At 42.8% G+C, this 26,479-nt stretch overlaps 1 protein-coding gene across 1 annotated transcript; it reads left to right on the forward strand.

Annotated features, from left to right (window-relative positions):
• Positions 1–256: 256 nt before the first annotated feature.
• On the forward strand, positions 257–25,903 carry znfx1 (zinc finger, NFX1-type containing 1; the record flags this gene model as incomplete). Its single annotated transcript, XM_080001025.1, has 17 exons — positions 257–754; positions 2,281–2,515; positions 3,729–4,066; positions 7,938–8,117; positions 8,504–8,610; positions 8,948–9,186; positions 9,711–9,842; positions 13,469–13,611; positions 14,123–14,266; positions 14,645–14,717; positions 15,091–15,332; positions 16,222–16,361; positions 16,616–16,748; positions 17,183–17,350; positions 20,401–20,511; positions 21,020–21,115; positions 22,681–25,903. 17 exons carry the CDS (start codon positions 257–259, stop codon positions 25,123–25,125), a joined length of 5,424 nt encoding a protein of 1,807 aa, XP_079857151.1. The 3' UTR covers positions 25,126–25,903.
• Between the last annotated feature and the right edge of the window lie 576 nt (positions 25,904–26,479).

Below are 26,479 nucleotides of genomic sequence, written 5' to 3' on the forward strand. Positions count from 1 at the left end.
CCCAGATGAGGACAATGTTCGTGGCGGATGGAGGGGTAGGGGGGGTTGGAGAGGCCCGAGCGGCAGAGACGAAGGAGGAGGAAGCGGTAACAGGGAAACTATGGCTTCCATGGGGGAGGGCGGGAGAGGAAGGGGAGGCGGGAGAGGCAAACGGAATGAGAGGGGCCGGAGTGAGAATACAGAGGAAGACATTAGAGAAGCTGGTTTTGGAGGGAGAGGGAGAGGGAGTGGGAGTGGCAGAGGGCGAGGAGGCAAAATGGCTTGGGGAGGAGGAGGAGGACGAGGAGGACGAGGGACTTTTGTTGATGGAGGAGATGGAGCGGTGAGACCCAAAGTAAGAAAGCAGCAGCAGGAGGAGACAGCGGAGAGGGGAACGATCGGTGGCCGAGGCGGAAAGAGAGAAGAAAGGCAAAGTGTCCGGCGACTGGGCTACAAGGCCCTGGAGGAGCTGTGTGGGAAGGGCCCCTCGGAGGTGGCCATCACGCTGGCCTCCAACCCGGGGTTCCACACGCTCCTGGAGGAGCACGAGCTCCGGCCTGACTTGGTGCAGCTGCTCTGCTCCGCCCTGAGCACAGCCTTCACATCGCGTGCGGAGCGGGGAACGCTGCAGCACCTGGTGGCCCATGTCAAGGACTCTGCCTTCTTCCGCACTGTCCTTCCGCACTATGTGGTGGGCATGTGCACAAGGCTTGACCCCGCCCACAGCAAGCAATACCCCCAGCAGCTGGACAACATCCTGGCTCTGCTGTCCAAGGTAAAATGGAATAAAAAGAAAAAAATAAATCTGAAAAAAATCGAACAAACGAATTATCCAATACAGTAATTGAAAAAAAGAAGAAAATATCACATTATTATTGTAAAACTATTCTAAACTCTTGATGATTTGTACTAGATTAATTGACGAACGGGGTGCAATGAAATGAAAGTAGCTTTAAAATGGTAGTAAACTACAAACTCTACTTTTACTATAAATTAATTATTTATTTTAAATGTAATTGTATCATCTAGATTGCTTTTAGTGATTTATATTTTACCTGTGCTGTCAGCACAGGTAAAATATAACACAGATATTCTGGGCATATAACACAGATATTCCGTTTCATCTAGGGTAGAATTAATATGCAAGTGGAGTTCAACTTCTCAACCTGCAATGTCACTTTTTATTCATTCTTTAATCATCAAGAACTGCTTGCAACAACTCTGTCCTGTGGCCGATGTCCTGTGGGATGACAAAAGCACAGCTTTTTTGTTATACAAGAGCGGCCACCAGTCCGCCTCTTTGGAAAATGATCTTACCATGTTTTGGTCTATAAACAACTAAGACATGTGGAACCCAACTCACTCACACCCCTCCTGACCCACAGACCCTGGTCTGTTGGAGTGTTGCTCGGAGTAAGATTTGTGTGGGTGTATACTGTATGTGTTCTAAGCTAATATGAGTAGTATTAAAATTGCAAGACAGAGGTGAAGCACGCCAGGGCAGGAGCGTGACAGGCAAGATCGCAGCCGCCTGCCACATCCTTATTTACATAGCTCGCACACCACCCGTCCTGCAAACCTGAAAAACGCCTGTTGTGTGGTGTATGTACTGAGTTTGAGTTGTGGCACTGGGAGAGATCGCTGAAGCACAAACAGATCAACCCGGGGGTGCAGTAGACTGGGCCGCAGCCACCCGGCCCCAACAAACAGCGACAAGCCACAGGTGCCCCTAGCCCTCAGCCCCACAGGACGCACCTGACCAGCCCCCGGCGGCCACACTTGTGGACAACACAACAGACGACGGCAGACAGACCCCCCACCCAGAGCCCGGCCCCCCAGCGATGAGTACCCCGCACACTGAGAGCACCAGGGAACCCATACCCGGACAGCCAGGTGTGACGATGGGAATCTGCCACCTCGAAGGAGACTATATAGGGAGTCCACACTGAGCATGCCTGGCGCGGGTCCCAGGGCCAGACGGGACTTTTAACCAGCCCTGGCAGGCGGGCATGCCCCCCCCCCCCCCCCAAAACGGGACACTGAAAGGACACGCAAGCCCGACTACAGGGCCAAGACTTGACCCCACAATCTGCACACCACCCTGGCCTGAGCCCCAAACCCCCACGAGAGATTGCTTTATTTATGAATAATTGTTATTTTGTCACGTCTGTTTTTATTTAGTATGTATGAAAGAAAATGGTGTAACAGGGGTCGGCTGTCATTTAAGTAGACAATATTGCAATACATTATATTCTGAAATCACAACATTTGGTAAATCTGTGTAATTCCTCCTTCCAACAGGTGCTCAGCATCTTCCCGGCCAGCTCTGTTCAGGCGGTGTCTGTCCTCATGGTCCTCCTCCGGTCGTCCATCTCCAGCCTGAAGACCCTGGGAGTGGCCGTCACTCCTCAGACGGAGGAAACACTGGACGTCGTCCAGGGTTTGGTCAACCACCTCCAGGAAAGATCCAGGGAGGGGACCCTGCGCTCGGACCATGACCACTACAACCTCCTCCCTGCCGGCCCTGATACCGAAGGTAACCCAAAACATATATAGACGAGGGCTGTCAAACCATTGAAATGTTATTCGCATGATATTTGTAGAATTAATTACGATTAATCACAGTTTTTGAATTAACTCAAATTTGACACTAAAGAAAGATTTTTATATTTACAAAGCAGTGCATCAAGTTATAGCCACACTATGCTTTGATCATTGATAACAGAAACACAAAATAATCTTTATCAAAATGTATTAAATGGAATTTTCCATTAAATACACCATAAGCAAGCTGCCATTGTTTTTCCTATTCCTTTGCACTGAGCAGTTACTAAGACAAACAAGCCTGTTGTGCAAATAGCGTGCCATGAAATACCATATGTAAACATGGAAAACAATAAAATGAAAAAAATCAATTGATTCAATGTATAATTACAGAATAATTTTAATTGATAAATGCATCCCGGAGCCTCGATTGGGGATGGAAATTCTGCAGCGTGTTTTTGCTAAATCTGACTCTTCATAGAAAGGATGGACTTCTGGTTTGTTCTTGTCTTTTGTCGGATTTGCTGTGAAGCCGGCTTAAAGAACAACTATCAGGTTTTTTGTTTTTTTTAATTTGCAATGTTGGGCTTATGGAGAAGGTGGTTTGAAAAACAAAAACTAATGTTTTCACAGTTAGACAGGGCAAAAATACAGGAATGATTTAGGTGTTTTAATTTTGCAGTTAAAAAAAGCCCTTTTTTTATTTTTTAAAATCTGGACAGTAACGTCATAAAAGGGAGTCGTTGTCTCGCTGCCACAGCGCATTAGCAGGGTGGTAGTCAGTCGGCAGGTCAGTCATTTAGTAACACAGCTATTTAGGATGGTGAAGTACTGTGTTTAGGATTTACTATTTACACTATTTTTACAAAATTCCCTTCCCACGCTGCAGACAGTGCAGGATCAGAGGTAGTTATGTTCATGTTTTTTGTTTCATACAAGTAGGAAACTGGGAAATAAATCTAAAATGAAAACACACTGAGGATCTAGCTCTGTTGCATCTCCCTCATGTGATGTTGAGTTCAAGATCGCGGGCAATGTCCAATTTTTAGGTGGGTGTGGCGAATTGCATTACAAAAATGAGTCCAGCTATAATACTAAGTAAAAAAAAAAAAAAAAAATCTTAAATCGAACTGCTCCATCATTTCCCCACACATTAATTCTCTGGGTATGCCAACCTGCATGTTTCACACTAAACACCTTTCCAGGTGATGAAGATGGGGAGGATTATCGGAACATACCAATCTACCCGACTCCCGAGGAGTTCCATGAGGACCAGAGGCCCTTCCTGAGGCCCAACCTCACCACCAAGAAGTACAGCAACATCCAGATCTACCTGGACACACACTTCCGGCTGCTGAGAGAGGACTTTGTGCGGCCGCTGCGTGAGGGCATTCAGGAGCTGCTTCAGGCCCAAGCTGACGGCAACCTGCTGAAGAAGAAGTTTGACGACATCCGGGTGTATTTCGACGCCAAGCTGGGCTTGCCGCAGTGCACGCGAACGGGCATTGCCTACATCTTGACCTTTGACCCCAAGCCTCTCAAGGTTAGTCTGAGGACCACACCCAGATTTCTGTCCTTTGAGGTTGACTTTGAAGTATACTTTGTGAAAGTTACAATATATCATCTCCTTTATTATTATTATTATTATTATTATTATTATTATTAATAAATAATAATAATAATAATAATAATAATAATAATAATAATAATAATAATAATCTAGCCACTGGGGGTGCACAAGCCAGTGTATCATCAGTGCCTGATCCAAGCCCGAATGAATAGAGAGGGTTGCATCAAGAAGGGCATCCGGCGTAAATACCATGCCAAATCTGTACAACAAATCTGATTTCCATACCGGATCAGTCGAGGCCCGCCAACGACCACCACTGGTACCATTAGTTAACAGGGCGCCTGTGCTACTTCCGGCCGAAGAAGAAGAGGGGAGAGGCGTGTCAGGAGACAGCAGGAGAGGAAGAAGGGCAGGAGAGTAGAGTTGAGAGTAGGAACTTTGAACGTTGGTACTATGAAGGGTAAAGCGAGAGAGCTGGCTGACATGATGGAGAGAAGGAAGGTAGATGTACTATGTGTACAAGAGACCAGGTGGAAGGGGAGTAAGGCCGGGAGTATCGGAGCCGGGTACAAACTGTTCTACCATGGAGTGGATGGCAGGAGAAATGGGGTAGGGACAGTCTTAAAGGAACAATATGCCAAGAGTGTTTTGGTGACGTCAGTGTCGGACAGAGTGATGAGCATGAAGCTGGAAATTGATGGGGTGATAATGAATGTGGTCAGTGCATATGGGCATGTTGGTGAAGGGATCAGAGACATAGGTGACGAGAAGGTGATAGGTAGGTATGATGTCAAGGAGAGGAATGTAGAAGGACAGATGGTGGTGGATTTTGTGGATTTCCAATTCCATCCTTTCGCCAAAAGGATGGAATTGGCTGTTGTGAATATGTATTTCAAGAAGAGGGAGGATGGTGACATACAAGAGTGGAGGAAGGTGCACACAGGTGGACTACATCAAGATGTGCTCTAAATCATATCACAGATCTTAATCTGACCAGTGTGATAGATCAAAGTCACTGTAAACAGCACGTAATGGACTACATATTCCGCGATGATAGTCAGTTATCTCACTTCGACGCTGGAACGCCATCAATGCTGAATCTGATACCGGCATTATCCCGGACACGGATAAACCTGAATGTGATGATAAAACAGAATATGTTCAAGAAGCACTGGAGGAGACCGATGACAAGTTGATGGTGTGATGAAGTTCGTTGAGGTTGGTGATGCAGATTATGAACAAGTAGCAATGGATAAGATCCTCAAATTTACCTGCAAATGCAGCCAGGGGCGAAAAGAAAATTAAAAGAGGAAGCCCCAAACAGGCTCTCAGAGTGTAGCTGGGGTAGGGTTGGGGTTAGCCACATAATAACTCCAACAACCTTGAAGATATTTGGCCTTCGCACATTTATATATTAAATGACACATCAAGGTTGATATACGGAGACTAATATTATTGACAGACTGTTCATTTTGTTGTGTTGTCCGCACTTTTAAACTCCTAAATAATACTACTTTTATAAAACATGTATATTCTTACTGTTGACTAAAAGCTTTTTTTAAAAACAAAGATGTGTTGATGACGCTGTTCAACATTTCCTCAAAACACAAGAACAATGCAGAGATTGCCCCATTCAGCGGGGTGTCAAGTCTCCATTCAGCAGGATGTCAAGTGGCCATGTGGCAATAGCCATGTGGCTTCGTTGCTCCTCCAATCCTTTTGCATTTAGGGAGCTGGCTGAATTAAGCCAAGTGTTGGGAAAACTATGAGGGTGATTATCTCAGAAGCTCAGTTTGCCGCACCCTCGTCATTAACAAGTCATAGCTTTAAAAACATTTTTTAAATATTTTCTTGATTTGCACAAGTGACACCTTGTTTTGAAGCTCTAATTCTTCACTTTCAAATGAGGAAATGTGGAGATGGTCTTCAAGAATCTAGATCCTAGTTTATGACCTGGCTCTGGTCGACTTTAGATGAAGATGTGACAGAGGGAGGGAGGGAGCGCAGGCTTTTTATCGTGTTCGTGTGTTTGCAAGAAGGACAAAGGAAAGAAAGTTACACAGAGGAAAGTGTGAAATTGTCGTATCACCATCAAACAAAAACAGGAAAAGGTGGGTAGAGGGGTTTGCAGCTAACTGACCCCCTACGGGTTGCAAAGTGATTTCACATCTCACTGCTAATCCTCTTTATCATTTTTGACCATCTCCTTCCCTGGTGGTATAGGGTCCAGTTACTGTCTGGTTAGGGTAATTCAGACATTTTTAGGTTTTAGACAACTCTGCACAAAAGACAGTTCTCATCGTGAGAGATCAGAGTTCAAAACACAGACCTGGAATGTCCACGAGGGGCCAAAAGAAATCCAGTATTATGAGGGGACTGTCCGCTACACAAGATAGATGACAAATCTGGCATTATACAGACCTGCCAAAGTGGGAGAGTTATAATAAAGCATAAAATTGTGACTGTAATGTTAACTTATGAAACGTGAGATGCACAGATCGATCGGTGACCGGAATTTGTCGGTTTTCATGGGAGGGTCAGATATATTTTCAAATTCTGTGCCAGTCAAATTTACACACCGATACTGTACCCATGTTCTGTACTCATAAAAATGTTCCGATACCCAAACCCTGTACCAATGTAATGTAACATACGTTATGTAATGTAGTGTCTAGTTAAAGCTTAAAAAAGACAGCGAAAGAAAGAAAATGTCAGCTGTTAGGAGGTACTTCAAGCTAAACAAAGAAGATTAGATAAATAATTTATCTATCGCCTGACAATATTCTAACATTCTGCAGACTGCGTTTATACCGCTGTCGCAACGGAACTCCACTCACGATGAAAAGTTTGACTCTTTTTTGAGACTCGGTTCTTGGATTTGATTCACTTTGTCTAACGCCCAATGAGCGAAGGAGGACTTACAGTGAACGAGAGTGAGAAGAGTTGGCCATTTATTTTATTTGTTTATTTTTTGTAATGATTGCAATTTATTTGCAAGTACCTTATAAATATAATATAAATGTATATTTGCAAGTGAAAGGGACGTTCATTTGAAGTTTGGACTGGACATTTCCATCTTAGTTATATGTTGTGTCCGACTAAAACTCTGTGAGAGTTACAGGTTGCATTATACTGAAACTTCGTGACAGTCCTATGTTCTATTTTATTGGAGCTTAGTGACCGTACCATGTTGTAATTTATTTTATTGGAAATCAGGGACAGTTTCCTGTTTTATCATTGTTCCATAGTGAATAATGAACAATTATAAACAGTGTGAAAATCAGCAATCTCATTATTGTGGTCACTGAAAATGGCAGCGGTAGTCCGTATGGGCAGCTGTCCAATCACGTGAGATCAGGCGATGTATTTGTCATTGACATACAGCAGATCAGAAATCTGAATCTGTGGGTCATCTGTAGTTGGTAAACATGTTGGTTAACTTTACAAGATGATGTATTTTTCGGGGTATATCCTAATGAGATTAATTTGTATACTGTATATAGTTAGCTGTAGTAACTCGCATACGATGTGATTAGCCTCGTTACGAGACGACTACAGTCTGAATAACTGATGGAGTCATTTAGCTGCAGTAACAAATGCCACAGAGACTCCCTGTTACAATATTGTAGTATTCAAAATATTTTTCCCAATTGGCAGGTCTGTTGTACAATAATCACAAATACCAACAATAAACAATACATCTCTGCACACGACAGTTCACATCCCGACAGTTGTGCAGCTTTGCATTGCATTTACGTGAGCGTGTCAATGGGATGAATGAATATCCCATTCATTCATTAACCTTCCAGTCTTTCTTTTTTCGTGCTCTCTTCTTTTTCACCAGTTCGTACGCTGGGAAAACTCCAAGCGCCTGCTGTACGGCTCTATGGTTTGCCTGTCCTGCGACGGATTTCAGAGCTTCCTATTCGCCACGGTGTCAGACCGAGACCCCAAAGATCTGCGGCACGGTCGGGTCCAGCTTATCTTCTCTGAGGAGAGCAGACACAAGATGGCCGCCTTTCAGGTGAAATAAGTTAGATATATATATAATAAGTTATATATAAGACTCTTATATATAACAAAAGTTAAGACTCTTATATTTAACAAATATGATAAGACTGATATATACTGTATATATTACAAAATGTTTAGCTAGCTGTGACCAGTTGGTTTGATACTGTGACAATTGTGCTTATTGTAAGTGTCTGCTTAATGACAATATAATGTAATAAATATTCTCTATATGCATATACTGGTTATGAGAAAAAAAACAATAAAATGTACTTTAATAAAATAAAATCTTGTACTAAGTAAATAAAAGATAATCTTGTCAAGTGGTTGACTGATTATTCGGAAGGCTGATTAATCAGGCTGATATTTGCACATTTTGAGATATTTGGCATCCCGCAGACTGATCAGGTGTTTCTGATGGTGGAGACCACAGCATACTTTGAGGCCTACCGCCATGTTCTGGAGGGTCTGCAAGTGATAAGGGCAGAGGACCTTCCTTTCCAGAGGTGATAACATTTGTATTCATACATTAATTTGTTGTTAATCGAATTAAGTAATTTGTTTCTGAGTGCACTGGTGTGGTCACTCTTATCTCATCTCACAATCTACTGTTTAATCCAAAAAAATATCTCTTTAATAATTATAACAATGTCTTCAAAGATTTTTTTGGTTGTTTTTATTTTGGTGTTCTATTATTTTAATTAATTAATAAATTAAGTAATTAATCAACTCATTAATTAATGAATACATGCATTCATTAACTAAGTAATCTGTGTGATTCATTAATCAAATGTTGCACTGATTATTTTCTGAAAATGTTACAACATTTGGCTCCAAACCCAGGTACATCGTGGAGTGCAGCTCAGAGGTGCAGCCACCCTTGTACCTGAGGGGGAATGACATGTACCAACTCTCTTCGGTGGTGGACCCCAAGCACAAGGGGAAGGTCCTGCCCTTCCACAGCCTCAGGCCGGATGACTGGCCCCCCATGGAGCACTTAGGCCTGGACGAGTCTCAGATGAGAGCCCTCAAGTTAGCCCTCACCAAGGAGCTGGCCATCATACAAGGACCTCCTGGCACCGGTGAGATATCAAACATTTGGGTGTTGACTGATTTACATGCTGCTTTCCAGCAAAATAAATCATTTTGACGGAACTAAATGATTCTTGTGAGAATAACATTCACAACTCAGAGCTGAACCGACTCTTCTGACCCTCGTTCATCGTTCACCTGGAAGTCCTCCCTCGTTCATCATGCGTTACACCAACCAAATCAAACGAGTCGGGAAAATTGGAATGACCACCTTTACGGAGTGGCTCGTCAAGGATCAAATCTCAAAAAAGAGTCGAACCTTTCATCACTACTCATAGTTCAAGTTGATCTTGTTTTGATGGACAGTACACAGATGCTGGAATCCTTGTTTTAATGAACAGTACACAGATGCTGGAATCCTGGCTGGAACTGATAAATTAGTACAACTGTTGCATTTCCATTAATTTCCATACTTTGTTTTTCAGTGTAATTTGAAACAAAAACACTGCCTTAGATATTTATGTAATATCGAGAAAGGAATTCCAGTTTGGAATAAACGTTTTTGTTTTCTCAGGAAAGACCTATGTTGGTCTTAAGATCGCCGAGGCTCTGTTGACCAATCAGTCCCTTTGGAAAGACCCAGAAGACGATGCTCCCATGCTGGTTGTCTGTTACACAAACCATGCCTTGGATCAGTTCCTGGAGGGTGAGTACAATGCTGCTCTTCAACTCTTCACCATCTGGGCTAGCTTGATGATAAATAGGCTTAACTCTTTCCCTCCTATCATGTCCTCCTATCTTCCTAATCTATCGCCCTACTCTTTTCCTCCTATCGTTCCCTACTATGTTCCTCCCATGACTTCCTATCTTCCTATTCCTTTCCTCCTATCATTTCCTACTTTCATCCTACTACCTACTCCCATCATTTCCTATCTTCTTACTCTTTTCCTTCTATAATTTCCCACAATTATGGCAGATTTTCTCTCTGGGTCAGGCCTCCTCTGGAGCCTGCAGGTTCGTCAGCCTAGATCATGGACAAATGCAGAGAAATAATTGCAAAATACTACTTTGACAAAGCTTTAAGTAAATTTAATAGCAGCTGGTCACCTGAGCACCTGGGCACCTTGTTCAAGTGCACCCTGCAGGGTACGCCGGAGAAGTGCAATAGTCTGTGGCATGAACAAAAATACATATCGGCCAAGCGTTATGTGTCATCTTCTGTCTATGCCCCTACAATAATACAACAATAGAATACATGATGCGTTTTAGAAATAATAAATAGTGCACCTGTGCCCCAAGGAGCATGATAGAAGACATTAATAAGATTGTTTCTTTGTTTGAGGAACGGAGAACCGGTGTCTCGGAGTAGATATGCAGTAACTGGGAACGGAAAGGAGTGAAATGCGCCTTGCTCTCTTAGCAGTTTAAATACTGTAGAGGAAAAGAGGGTATAATGTGGGCTGGAGAGACTTATCGAGGAAGAAAAATGCAGAGACAGTATGAAAAGATGTTCCAAGAGACAGACATGCTGTTCCCATTATGAAGCATGTAAGAATCTTATCTGTAGCATATGGATAATGATTGTATACAGTAAGTGAGGGTAAATAAAAGGTCATTTGAAAATATCTCCTTCACCATCTTCCGACCCTCTTCCTCCTATCTTTTCCCTTATATCTTAAAACAGTCGTATGTCGAAGCAATTTTTTCCATATACACCACGCTCATATTTTTCCATGATTTCCTTCTTAGTTTCAATGGTTTCATTGCCTTTTTCTTTTTCCCATCATCCTTCTTCTTAGGACTCATCATGAAGGATGAAAATAAACAAAATACACAGCGCAAAAACAGTAAATGTGAAAAACATATCAATAAGCCACAAACAACGTGCACACACGATTTAGGTCGCCCACTGACTGACTGCTGACTGACTGCTGACTGACTGCTGACTGGCCGGTGACGCGCTAACTGCAAATTTCTCCGCTCGTATCTTGGAGCAGTCGGTCGCAAGTCGCTGGATAAAAAGCATTGTAATGTTTACCCTTCTCAACCGATTTTAATGAGTTTGAGAATATAGGGTTTATGATCTATCTGGAGTAGAACAAAAGTTTTGCAACAAATGTATTTTTTTTTTCCTACTTGACGATCGTTCCAATATGGCGGCGATGTAGACATACTATGACTTTCACGTTCCGTAAAAGTCATTCCCTAAATCTCTCCACTCTCGACCGAGTATCAATTGAGAAATTGAATTTGAAAGCACAAATAGTGGGTTTTTAGGACTATTTATTGCGTCCCAATATTCAAATGGTTTGTTTTCGTAAAACAAAAAAAAAAATTGGGAAAATGCAGAATCCGAACCGTGGCGCTCGGCTGCGAAGACGAGAAACTGAAACACGGCCAGTCTTTACGGAGACAGCTCTTTTCTATTCTTATATTTTATTATTTTTGTCTTGAAAAAAAATGCCACTCGGACCCGAGATGTGTTTTTTAGAGCTGGGGGTGTTGGTGGCATCGGGCACAAGCGCTTTGCTTGCCCGCCGGCTGAGCCGCGGTGTGGAGCTGGAGGGAGCAAGAGAACGGGCGGAGAAAGTTCCTTCTCCAGAGGCAGAGAGTGTAGGGCAGGTTCAAAATGATCACACTGATTTAATAACTTTGGGTTTAGGGTTATTATGTGCGGGGACGGGGGCCCTGGGACCTTATTGCAGCGCACACAATAACCGCAAACTCAAAGTTATTAAATCAGTGTGATAATTTTCAGCCTGTCCTTCAGTCTCTGAGAAGGAACTTTCTCCGCCTGTTCTCTCGCTCGCTGCGGCTCAGCCGGCGGAACAAAGATAATAAAATGTGCGTTTATAAAGACCTGTCTCCCTAGAGACTGGATGTGTTTCCGTTTCCGGTCTTTGCAGCCGAGCATCACTGTTCGGATTCGGACTCGCCGTCTTTCCGAATGTTTTATTATTATTATTTTTTTCTTCCCGAAAAACAAATAATTGTTTAAATATTTGTACCGAATAAGTATGAGTAAAAACCCACTATTTGTGCTTTATTTGGTTTAGCCTCCACCCCTACTTTACAGAAATGATACTGCTTCCCTTCCCACACACTTCCATTCACAGCAGTACTGGCATTTTCCCAAATGATACTAGGTAGAGAGCGGAAAGATTTAGGGAACGACTTTAACGGAACATTTATCAGATTCCCACATGATGCCAATGATGCCAAAGGGACGCTGCCACTGAAATTATGGCTTTCAGTGCAAGTGGGACAGGGGCTTAGGCTATTACGTTCACACTGCAATTCTTAGTGCTCAATTCAGATTTATTGCTTAGATACAATTTTTATTTTTTTGGGTTTTGTTTGACTGATCACATCATTTTTCGAATGTGGCCAAAATCAGATTCCAGTGTGAACGGGTTGCGGTCCTGAACTGACCGGCATGCACACAAGTAACAAAGACGTCACACGGAGCACGCTGTCGTACGGAGGTCAACATGGCAGGCAAATGCACCGCGACCCGGCTCGATCCGTGGAGCGGTGGTTGTCGGGCGGTGGGACCGTGTACCTCAGCTCAAGCTCGCAGATGAAATCGGCTTTTTTTTTTTTGTTTTGTTCAATTAAGAAGTTTAAAATAGTTAAAAACACAATGTGCGCAAATTGCGCCCCGATCGTTCCCTCAGAGGACACACACACACACACACACGCGCGCGCTATTTTTAGATCCTGTGCTATTCATAAAACGCGGCGAGCGTGGGTGCCCCCTCACCGGATCGGTCTATTTATTTATTGAAGTTATCCATCCCCTGCCCGTAAACATTTTGTGCATTGCAGTCCGGTCCGTGATAATAAAAAGGTTGGGAACTCCTGCTCTAGGGTGACGTTAAAGTCACATGAATTCCAATTTTGCTGTTCAGAATGAAAAATGAGAAAAAGAAAAATCAGACCTGTATCCGATTTAGGACCACATTGGTATTCATGAATTACATGCCATGGAAGTCACTGCTTTGATGAATAGCTCAAGTGAAGAGAGAGGTTTTGGGAACGGCTCTCGACTTGTAACAGCTGGTGTGTCTGTGTGTGTGTGTGTGTGTGTGTGTGTGTGTGTGTGTGTGTGTGTGTGTGTGTGTGTGTGTGTGTGTGTGTGTGTGTGTGTGCGTGTGTGCGCGTGTGTGCGTGCGCGTGTGTGTGTGTGAGGCATCATTTCCTAGGATCTTGCTACTCATTTCCTACTATCTTGCTACTATCTTCCTCCCATTATTCGCTCCACCCCAACACCACCACTGCCAGCACCAGAAATGAGTGTAAAATAGCTTTATTTTCCTACTGTACTTCAAGGTATCCATGGCTTCCTAAATCGGGGCATCGTGAGGGTCGGAGGCCGGTCCAACAGTGAGGTCGTCAAGGCCTTCTCGCTGAAGGTGCTGAGGCAGTCAAAAACCACCGCACTGCCACGCCACCTGCGCTCCGCCTACCACGAGGTGAGACGGAGCAGGAAACGGAATGTTTAAACAGACTCCGACTCCACAAAACTTATTAAAGTAGAAATCCATATGAAGGTCTGTGTTTGAGGATTACATTAGAAGTCCCAGAATTATCGCTCTCAGACGTACTTTCCTTCTTGTGACCCATCGATTTGTTTTTGAGGTGGCGGGGATATTTTTTCCATCCCAGGGTGCTGTTTTACTTTTGCGAATGTTCATCCATATCGGCAGTTAGGTGACCACAACTAGCTACACTGCTTTAGCAAATTCACCACGTGCAAATGTAAAATATTTGATATTTTTTACAAAATAATCTTTTGCAAATGTTCTTGAAAATTTTTGGAGACTATTTGCATATACTTTCAGTGTAATTCTGAACTTATTATTGCGACAGCTATTGATAAAAATGTGAATTTTTTTGTTATTTATCTTTTCATGATGAATGAAATGTCTCTTTGAAGATATAACAAAAATCCATTTCATTGACATCTACACCCCCACCCCCCAGATTAAAACAGAGATGGAAGACTATCAGGACGTCCTCATGACTAAGGCTTCCTGGATGCAATGCAGCCTGAACGGCGTCCTCCACGAGCGCTTCCTGCACAACTTCATTTCGGAGAGGCACCGGTGCAGCCTGCAAGTCACTCCCGTGAGTCCCGCCTTCATCTTAAAATAATTAAATAGAAGAAATTGCAGTTTTACAGCAGCTCATGTCAAAACAATAAGCATTAATAATAAAGTTATAGATTTAAAATAGAGAAGAATTGGCAATATGCAATACAACTAAAATGCAACAATAAATACAAGCAATAACAAGAAATAATATTCCAAAAATAAACAACAACAAGAAGAAATATTACTAGAGACGTTGCAACATGCTATGATGAGTTAATTTATGAAGATATTTTATATATATATATTTTTTATAATACCAAAACTGTATAGGATTTGGAAATGAAAAAATTACACATATGTCATGGTAAATTTTTTTTGTTTTGTTTTTAAACACAACCTGGGTGGTGAGAAGATCACAGAGTGGTTAGGTGTAGGTACAATGCTTTTCCAGCAGAGGGCGGCAGATGACGGGAATGGAAATGGAGGTGAGGCTCAAAATTCATATTCAAATACAGTGCAGCTTATGAAAATGGATGGGATTTAGGAGGAACAGCTGCAAGAATGACATGTGCATGACACACACATGAGCATACATATTTTTCTTTTTTTCCAAATTAGGGTTGGGGGATTTCATGGGGGAAAATAAATAAATAAAATGTAAATAAAATATATTAACCTTTATTTAAAGGTTATTGTACAAATGAATGTATTGAAAACTGGCAAGTTTTTTTTCCATCTTAATCTGTTTATCCATCTATTTTGATCTCGATGCCTTTCGCTCAAGAAAGAACTAGTGATATGGATGTACTGTACTTTAATTACACATGATTATGGTAATTTTCTGCAAAATTTTCCCAGATATGGAGGAAGAGGAGGATAATGAGGAAGAGATGAATGACGGGTTGCTGGAAATTGCGGAGGAAGCGGATCTGATCCAGGAGGAGCGATTCATCGAAGACCTTGATCAGCGTGTAGGGGACGAGCGAGGAAAACGGAGGCAGGACATGGAGGAAGCCATCAGGGGAGCAGAGGAGCTGATGCTGGATCGGACCACAAACAACATGGACATCCTGGCTGAGCCCAGCACCGAGGAGTGGCAGGTAGAACACTACACATTACACTGAAACATCCCATTCAGTTTTGGGCAGAGATCACAGTAAAAGCCAGCTTTACACCGAATCCGAAAAATCCACAACAAACAACAAACCAAAAGTCTTTTTCTTTTCTATGGTATAGTCGGATTTCGCACATGAAACGCACTGAATCACACCACATTACGCATATAAATGAAAGATGTTATTAACATTAAGGTTAGATGTCACCATATTCACTCTAATGTCTATTTTCATTAATTGATTGCATGTATTTTTTTGTTGCACTTTGCAAACACTATGATATAAAGGAGGCTTTAAACTGTTATTCGTGGATATTGCTAAATGTCCCGCTGAGCAAATGACTCTGGAGGAGACCCAGTTCTCCCAGTTTGAGATGTGAAATGCAGACACATGCACTGCTGACCACAACCACTAGAGGGAGTCGGACAGTTGGATGGTTTTTCACGCTCAGGGTAAAGTTGGCTTTATGGTTGAAAAAGTTAGGAAATAATATCTAGACCCCAAAATTGATAGAATTATTTATAAATATTTTCTTTTCATTCTACCAAGCAAGGTAGCTGAGACCACGTCTTTGTATACAACAGTAGTATAACTGAGTAACTTGGTACTTTGTTGCATTTATCTTAAATAACACCTGTTCACATTAATTTATTGCTGTTCTCAAAAGCATATTTATATACAATACATAACATACCAGATGTATCTTAGTTCAAGTTAATGATAAATTAATGGAAAAAGCATATATAAAGAATCGCTATCTATTGACATTGAAACATTGGAACATAAAAATGTGTGTTTATTTTCATCAACTCATCCGACGGAATGGATGGAAACATAAGATTGTGGAAAACTCTATTTATTCCTTGCTGTTAAGGTCCAACAGAAGCAGAAGAAAAAAATGAAAAAGAGAATCAAGAGAGAAGTGGGGAAGAGCACTGCGATGACTGAGGAAGAGGAGGCAGCCATCTTGGATATTTGGTGTCTCAGTCTGACGGAGAGATGGAAACTTTATCGGTCGGTTCGCCTGTTCTCTTCCATTTCATCTTTCTTTTATTTTTCTTTTATAACACCTTTGACCTTAATTTCTTCTTTTTAACCTTTTTCTGCACTTAGTTTACTCTTCATCATTTGTCACTAAACTGCAAATTATTTTGGACTGGAGTGAGGAGCCAGTTAAATTTAGTTATAATAATCTAGTTAAATGAAAAATTGTAATGCATGAATTTTGCTGCGGGGATTCGTAAAGTCTTATCTTGTCTTATCCGCAGGCTGTGGGTGTCGCGCTACAGGGCGGACCTACGTGCCTCAATCAAGGATCTTGAGGGCAACTATCATAATGCAGCCGAAAGGTTGGCTGACGTGCAATGGAATGAGAACGTGTTTTTCCTCAAGAAAGCCAAGGTACGCAAACTGGTGTATGTATGTGACAAATAATCTCTTGAACTTGAACTTGAACTTGGTGGGAAGCAGTGTCATAATAATGGAATTATGGATACAAGGATCAGGTATTCATGGTTCAAGAGGGATCATAATCATCTTAATAATCTTAAGATGTCTTAAATAAGATGTTTTTTTAAATTAAGGTCTTAAAGAGGGGCTTTACTCAAAATGACATTTTGTTAACAGTTTGTGGTTGTTCCTTATTAAATATTTCGCAATGTTATCAAATGAAAGTGCATGACACTTGTCCATTTATTTGTATGTCAGAAAAGCTATCCGTTTAAGTGTAATCTTTTTTTAAAAAACCTGAAGAAATTGCTTTAGATAAAGAACTCATTACTGGCGATAAGGCTGCATACAAGGTTCCAACTTCCAAGATCTAAAATGATCCTCAGGTCATCGGCATGACGACCACAGGAGCCGCCAAGTTCCGGAACGTTCTGCAGGCAGTGCGCCCGCGGCTGGTGATCGTAGAAGAAGCCGCCGAGGTTTTGGAGGCACACACCATCACTGCACTGAGCCGAGAATGCCAACACCTCATCCTCATAGGAGACCACCAGCAGGTAGAGACAACTCATATGAGACCACCAGCAGGTAGAGACAACTCACATGAGACCACCAGCAGGTAGAGACAACTCATATGAGACCACCAGCAGGTAGAGACATCTCATATGAGACCACCAGCAGGTAGGGACAACTCATAGGAGACCACCAGCAAGTAAGGACAACTCATGAGTCCACCAGCAGGCAGGGACAACTCTAAGGAGACAACCAGCAAGTGAGGACAACTCATAGGAGACCACCAGCAGGTAGGGACAACTCATAGGAGACCACCAGCAAGTAAGGACAACTCATGAGTCCACCAGCAGGCAGGGACAACTCTAAGGAGACAACCAGCAAGTGAGGACAACTCATAGGAGACCACCAGCAGGTAGGGACAACTCAAAGGAGACCACCAGCAGGTAGGGACAACTCAAAGGAGACCACCAGCAGGTAGAGACAACTCAGAGGACACCACCAGCAGATAGGGACAACTCATAGAAGACCACCAGCAGGCAGGGACAACTCTTAGGAGACAACCAGCAAGTAAAGACAACTTTTAGGAGACCACCAGCAGGTAGAGACAACTCATAGGAGACCACCAGCAAGTAAGGACAACTCATAGGAGCCCGCCAGCAGGCAGGGACAACTCTTTGGAGACCACTAACAAGTAGGGTAGTACTACAAAAAGTAGTAATTTTTTCTGTTGGAAACTGTGGTGCAAAAGCGTCGGCATTGTCTTTTTTTGTGTGTTGGTTTTTGTGGCAACAAAAGGAACAGGTAAAGACATTTTAACAGTAATAGATTGGCTATTTGAAAACGTAACTATATAACTGATTACGTGAATTGCAAAACAAATGCAGTGCATTACTCCTTACGACAAAAAAGTAATCCAAGTACTCGTAACGCATTACCCCCCAACACTGTTCATAAAATGAATCAGTTCCAACAGAATAGCAGCTCCATCGACACAAGAACAAGCTCAAGTTTCAAACTAATAGTGATGAAAGGTTTGAACCTTTTTGACATTCGGTTCTTGGTGAGTCACCAAGTAAAGAGTAGAGAGTCAATTTTCTCAACTTAATCTGGTGAAACGCACGGTCTACAAACGATCCTTTGAATATTATGGCCATTTAATGCCAACCGAGTGTGTAGCACTGATTAAGGACAAACAGACAAACGCCTTGGCTCGACATGCGGTTTTATTTTCAAGAGGACTGGCTCCTTTTGGTGTTGTTTGGCTTAAAAAAGTAAAGGAAATAATTTTCATCCTTGGATCACATCATCCCAAAACTGCACCCAACCAGGCGGAGGATAAATTGCTCTTCAAGTTGACCCAATACAGAATTAATGTTTGTCTCCTGGTTTTCCCATGGATTTATGGGTCTATTTTCCCCGCGGACACTTTACCTCCTCCTCCAAACGCCTTGTATTGACATTCCAGCAGCATCAGAATCTCATTTGAAATACAGTTTGACTTGAAAATGGCCTCGCCCATAGGAATTCAATGGCTCTTTATATGAATCAATTAAGACTGAATTGAAGTGTATCTGACGCAACACTTCTAGTCTTCCTCTCTTCTCTACCTCTCTACCTCTCTACTTCTCTACCTCTCTCCTCTCTATCCCCTATTTCCTTTCACAAATACTTTTTTGAAAGGAAATGTATTTACATTTTTTCTTTTTTTTTTCTCTTTATGATTTATCTGATTTTACAATTCTTGTATTTAGAATTTTACTTACCAGCATGCTGTCAGAAACATTGCGACCGAAACCCGGTTCTATATCGTGTGCTGTGTGACAATTAAAGGTTCTTCATTCATTCTAGGGGTGTCTGTCGTTCAAATATTTGTTCCTGCTGATTAGCATGAATACAACTCAAACTGTAAACAGTCGATAATGCATAGGCTATTATGACACATGTCTACAGCATACAAGCTAAATTCATCTCATGAGTAATTATTGTTTTCCCTCTACAATTGTAAAAATACACAGATCAGCCACAACATTCAAACCACTGACAGGTGAAGTGAATAACATTGCTCATCTTGTTCTAATGGCACCTGTCAAGGAGTTGGATGTATTAGGCAGCAAGTCAACAGTCAGTTCTTGAAGTTGATGTGTTGGAAGCAGGAATAATGGGCAAGCGTAAGGATCTGAGCCACTTTGACAAGTTCTGATGGCTAGATGACTGGGTCAGAGCATCTCCTAAACAGCAGGTCTTGTGGGGTGTACCTGGTATGCAGTGGTTCGTACCCACCAAAAGTGGTCCAAGGAAGGACAACCGGTGAACCGGCGACAGGGCCATGGGGCGCCCATGAGCTTATCGATCCGCGTGGGGAGTGAAGTCTGGCTCGTCCGGTCCGATCCCACAGAAGAGCTACTGTAACACAAATTGGTGAAAAAGTTAATGCTGCTACGATAGAAAGGAGTCAGAACACACAGTGCATCACAGCTTGCTGTGTATGGGGCTGTGTAGCAGCAGACCAAGTGCCCATGATGACCCCTGTCCACCATCGAAAGGGGCAAGGGAATGTCCAAACTGGACCATGGAGCAATGGAAGAAGGTGGCCTGGTCTGATGAGTCATTCATCGTTTTCTTCTACCTCATGTGGACGACGGCCGGGGTTAGGATCCGATCCCATCGAGCATCTGTGGGATGTGCTGGAACAGCAAGCCTGGTCCATAGGTGCCCCGCCTCGCAACTTCCAGAACTTAAAGGATCTGCTGCTCACGTCTTGGTCCTAGATACCACAGGACACCTTCAGAGGTCTTGTGGAGTCCATGCCTCGATGGCTCAGAGCTGTTTTGGTGGCTCAAGTGGGACCTACACAATATCAGTGGTTATCAGCGGTGGTTTTAATGTTGTGGCTGATCGGTGTAAATGTTCATAAAACTGACCTAACATCAGCGTGAAGGTCTCGCCTCATCCCCACTCATATTACGTGCTGGATGCTTCAATGGTTGAGTAAAGTCATAATTTCACTAACTCCGCATGAGTAGTCAAGGAGGTAACAGTAATAAATGCAGATGGTGTGTGTACTCTGATCACTGCTATGTTTGTCTTCTGCCAGCTGCGCCCGAGTGCTACTGTCTATGACCTGGCCAAGAACTTCAACCTGGAGGTGTCCATGTTTGAGAGACTGGTGAAAATGGATTTTCCTTATGTCACACTCAAATACCAGGTTTGTGCGTTGTTGTTGTTGTTGTTGTTGTTGTTATTGTACTAAATGTAGTATATACTGTGTGAAGGCCAATCCACACTCCCCCTCCTGTATCTTGTGTAACACACCAGATTAATCGTGTTGGAGAAGCCTTAACTACTGAATGGATGATTCAAATATCGCAGAAGTATTTATAGTGATTAGAGCCTATGTTGTTCAAGGTAATAGCCAGTCTTTGTGACACAATGCATGAATGTGATGTGACGTGATGGATTTTACATCTACTTTTGAGTCTGAGTAATATTTGAAGTATTAATATAACCCAGGATTACGGGAATATACAGTATGATTGCTTGTAGTGTCTTTCATGAAATTTCAACATGGGATCACTGTCAGATCAGCAGCGATTAATCACAAAAATGCACTTAATTGCAGTTAAGAAAACAATCGTAACATTTTTGTGTGTGTGTGTGTGTGTGTGTCTGTGTATACGCTTGTGGTTTGGGGTTTTTTCCATGTTGCTGTGCAGCATCGTATGAGGCCAGACATCGCTCGTCTCCTGACTCCACACATCTACCCTGAGCTGCAGAACCACTCCTCGGTCTTGGACTACGACGACATCAAGGTGGGTTTTTTTGTTTTCACATGCACTGCGCACCACTGCATCTCTGTTTCTGTGAGTTTTTCCAGCGGTTCAAACTTGTTTTCTTGCTCCGTGAACATGAAAGCATCCCAGCATGTGCTCGTGGGCTTTTCAATCTATTCATAGTCTCAGAAAAAAAATCGGAATTATTTGATGAGATGCATTTTTGAGTCAGTGAAAAGTCTTTTCTCGGTTTATTTGATGAAAGTAAATCCAATGAAAATCAAGCATTAGAACATATTAGTCATATTTGATTATGGTTATTTTTTGTGTGTGGTGGGGTGGTGAATGTAGCTAGAGTTATTAAAAAGGTTATTTCAGTAACTATTTAAGCCCTCTTTGCTGTTTTGTTTGCCTCAACTACCTTCTTGCGGCCTCATTCACGAATATGTGCTTATACTTTGTGCGCAAAAGAGCCGGATTCACGACGCGTGTGTAGCGGCCACATTTGTTCCTCAACACGCACGTTGTTAAATATGTTGATAAATCTGAACCATTCTAAATTGACAGGCGCATGCTCGCGAGTGGTAATTAGCATAAACCATGCCCCGATTTCTCCATATAAGGAACTTCCTGGTTCCGGTGCAGAGGTAAATAAAGAGGAGGAGCCCACTCTGCTGTGCATGTCTGCTATGGCTGCAGGAGTTTTGCGCTGCAGTGACGGAGGCGGTAGATGCCGTTTCCTCTGAAGGATTGCACTTAAATGGCTTAAATAAAAACAGTGGCTTGATCTAGAAGTGTTTTTTTCCTTTATTAATTTGTTTGGTGCTTGTAGCGAGGAAACGGATTTAGGATTTGGACTTGGTCTCCCATGGCGCGGTTGGTCTGGGGATAAAGTTGCTGCTCCAGTTTATTACTTATATAATAATATAATGATAATATATAATAATAATATAATAAATAATAATAAAAGAAAGGCTTCTCTTGCCAGTGGAAACCAGGTGATCAGCCATTGATCACTCAGTTAACTCCTGAAGCCCCGGAGCCGCATTTCAGTATTCCTAAAAATACCGATAAAGTGAAATAATCCATTGTCACACCTGCTTGGAGATCAGTATGATGCTTTATAGCCAGCTTGTTAACAGTAAACCAACTGCACTTGCCACAGAGTTGATTTAAGGATCTCAGACTTAAACTAATAGAAAAACACACACACACTCCGAGATACGCAAAGAAGATAAATAATAGGTGTTCCATTATTATTGGTTGTAAAAAAAATGTTTTATATTGTATAATATTGAAATGTGCTCCTTTTTACTAACTCAGATTCAAATATGCCACTTACAATTAGTGAAAGCTATATCATTTTCCAGGGCTCTGACGTCTTTGTGCATACGCATGCCCTGAGGCAGTTCAAATGTTTCTTCTAAAGTAAGAACAAATTCAAGTGAGAACATATTTTTTTGCGCTTTTACCAGGCGCACGCAAGATTTAAGCACAAATTTGTGCGCCGCACTGTGCGTGAATGAGGCCCATTGTGAATAGTGTGAATAGCATCACAGCACGAGCAGTATAACCTATTGCTTTGATTGTCTGCTTTGTCGCAGGGCATCAATACCAATCTGTTCTTTGTGGAGCACAACCAACTAGAGGAACACATCACAGAAGGGAAAAGCCACCAGAACCGTCACGAAGCCATGTTTGTGGTGGCCCTGTGCCATTACCTTATTCTTCAGGACTACAAACCGGAACAAATTACCATCCTTACCACTTACACCGGCCAGCTCTACACCCTGCGCAACTTGATGCCCGCCTCCCAGTTCTTGGGTGTCAAGGTACATGTGGTGGACAAGTACCAGGGAGAAGAGAATGACATTATCCTGCTATCCCTGGTCCGCAGCAATGCACAGGGCAAGGTTGGCTTCTTGAACATCCCCAACCGTGTCTGTGTAGCCTTGTCACGGGCGAAGAAAGCTCTCTACTGCATTGGAAACAGAGCGATGCTGAGCCGGGTAAAACTGTGGGCCGATATCTTCCAGACCTTAAGTGAGAAGGGACAGGTGGGTAAAGCTCTTTCCCTATGCTGTCAGAACCACCCGGATCAGAAGATCCAAGTCTCCTGCGGTGAGGATTTCAAGAAAGCCCCAGAAGGTGGCTGCATGAAACCTTGTGAGTTCCGTTTGGATTGTGGCCATGTGTGCGCAAGAGTCTGTCACCCTTATGACCCTGAGCACAAGAAGTACCTGTGTAGCAAGAAGTGCGAGAAGGTTTTATGTGATCTCGGACACAAGTGCCCGCGTGTTTGCCACAACATTTGCCCCAAGTGCAAAGTGGAAGTTGAGAAGACCATCCCGATGTGTCAGCACAAGCAGATGGTTCCTTGCCAGCTGGACCCCGATGAGTTTGTGTGCCAATGGCCTTGTGAGAAAACTCTCCCGTGTGGCCATCAGTGCGATTCGTTTTGTGGGGAACCATGTACTAAAGATTGCATGGTAAATGTCATCATGACTTTCAAGTGTGAACACAGCCACAATGCTTACTGCTTTTATCAGGAAAGGGAGCCGGACTGCAGGACCCCATGTAACCAACAGTTAAAATGCGGCCACAAATGTGTGGGCAATTGTCACGACTGCCACCAGGGGTCCTACCACGTCCCATGTCGCCATCAGTGTGAACGTCTCCTGATTTGTTCTCATAGGTGCAGGGAACCTTGTACTCGTGATTGTCCTTCCTGTCAGTTGCCATGTGAGAACGCTTGCATCCACAGCAAGTGTATGAAGCGTTGTGGCCAGCCCTGTGCCCTGTGTGTTGAGCCCTGCCCTTGGCAATGCCCTCACCAAAGCTGTAGTAAGCTTTGCCATGAACCTTGCGACCGACCGCCATGCACGCAACCATGTTCCAAGGCGCTGACCTGTGGCCATCTCTGCATTGGCCTGTGTGGAGACAAGTGTCCAAGCAAATGTCGCAGTTGTGATCACGATGAAGTCACCGAGGTATTCTTTGGCACAGAGGACGACCCAGAGGCTCGCTTTATTCAGCTAGAAGACTGCGGTCACATCTTTGAGTCCACAGCAATGGACACATATATGGAGATGGATAGCAACCAGCAAACTGAGGAAAACGAGCAGATGGTCATAAAACTAAAAGAGTGTCCAAGGTGTCGGACCCCAATCCGCAAGAACATCCGCTACGGATGTCACGTCAACCGCAGTCGGGCTGCAATAGAGATGGTGAAGGAGAAGATGAACGGACAACGGGCAGATATTGCACGCCAAAGGGAAGCTCTTAAGATCCAATTGAGTATGAACAAGGACCTTTATAAAAATCTGCGAATGGAAGTCAACTATGTCAAAGACAGACTGGAGGCCCCACATCTCATAGTTCATGACCTGGTGGTGGTGGAAAACATGATCGGATTCATGGAGAGAGCTGAAAAGCTTCTGAAGGTCCAAAGGGAGGCGATGACTGCAGAGCAAAGCGCATGTTTTGGTGTGAAAGTTGAGAGATTCCTACGATGGCTTGTTAACCCACAACAGAAATTCAGTGAACAGCAGGTCTCAGATTTGCAAGATGAGCTGGAGAGACTCGTCCACTTGGCGGAGCTCAACGGTCGCTGCAAAGTAGCGGAAGACAGAGGGCAAATGGACAAAATCCAGGCTGAAGCGGACGCCATCAGGCAGGTTTTGGAAAGGATTGGCCCACTCACCAAGGAAGACCAGGTTGGTGTGAAACAGGCCTTGAAGGATCTAGATGACAGGCTTCCCTACACAGGTCTTGGGATCAGCGATGAAGAGCGCCAGATGATCGTCTCAGCTGTAAATATGAAGCCTGGTCACTGGTACAAGTGTCCTAATGGTCACATCTATCTGATCACGGAGTGTGGCGGGGCCATGGTCAGTAGGCGCTGCCCTGACTGTGATACTACCATCGGAGGAGGAAACCACGCTCTGGCGAGCGGGAACCAAGTGGCCTCCGAGATGGATGGAGCTCGGCATGCTGCTTGGTCCGAGGCCTTTAACCTGCTGAACTTCGACCAGAATAACCTTTGGTGAATCGGACCCTGGCTTGTGTACTATGCTTCCCGTTTATCATGTTTATTCGCTTTTAAGTTGACTAGGTTTTTTGAATCTTCTACCTAGCTTATTGATGAATTAACATGGAAATCTGAAATCCTCACATGTCAAGCATATATTAGATCATTTTCTTTAGTTTTACAGCACATCTTCACTTTATGTCTACCATGAAGTGGAAAGGTAAATGTATAAGCTCAGTTTGCTATACATTTTACACTGTGAAAGTTATCATGTTTTATTGCTGTAGCCTGATGATGTACATTACTTAATTCAGGCACTGATTTCGGTTGGATTTAACTCCAGATTACATCTTCTTTTATTGCTTGTTAGGGATGTGAATGGTCCTTTATGTTTCACAAAAAGAGAAATATATCCATACAAGCTTAGCCTGGCTTCAGCAATAGGTGGCAGTAACGTATTGTAAGAGACTAACCGTGCTAAAGCTTTCGGGGCCTCACATCCTTGATGTTTTTTTTGTTTTACATTCACTCCTGCACATACTGTACACCTTATAGACCAGTAATCCATCCAACAGGTGTATGTTCATTCAAGCTGAACGTCAGTACACACACACACACACACACACACACACACACACACACACACACACACACACACACACAGACACACAGTATTGTAACTGGTTCTAAATAATGTTGAATTTAATGTGAGTTGAGGAGTTGGACCATTACTAAAATGATACGAACCCTAAAATGGATTGTTGCACGCTGACAGAATATTTCTGTTTTGTCATTTAACGAGGTTTGCTGTCCGTCTGGTGGTTGAATAAAGTTCGGAATTTGAATCAGAATCAGTTTTTTCAGCATTTTTTTCAGTTTATATATATATAAATATATATTTATATATATGTCTGTGTGTGTGTGTATATAAATATATATATATGTGTGTATATACTGTATGTGTGTGTGTGTGTGTGTGTGTGTGTGTGTGTGTGTACTGTATATATAGATAGATAGATAGATAGATAGAGATTTATATATAGAAATAGACAAATAGGAACTCAAAATAATTGTTCTATTTTTTTTCTATAAGCTGTACATTGTCCTTTTCACTTTACTTTTTACCTTTTTAGATGATTACTCATCTATTAAAACAGGTCGCCTTGAAGGAAAGGATGCTTGTTGTCTGATTTGGACCAAAGGACCTAGACCTGCATGAGAGTCCACAAAGTTGTCATTATCATTGGTATTATTAGCGATCCAGCCCCTTTAATCCCATTGAAGGGGCTGGATCCCATTTTTAATCTTGCCGTTTCAGGCTTAAAGTATCCAAAACACGACAAAGGTAGTACACACAGACATGGTTGAGGTCT

Source organism: Zeus faber (genome assembly GCF_960531495.2).
Source record: "Zeus faber genome assembly, chromosome: 5".
NCBI classification, from domain to species: domain Eukaryota; kingdom Metazoa; phylum Chordata; class Actinopteri; order Zeiformes; family Zeidae; genus Zeus; species Zeus faber.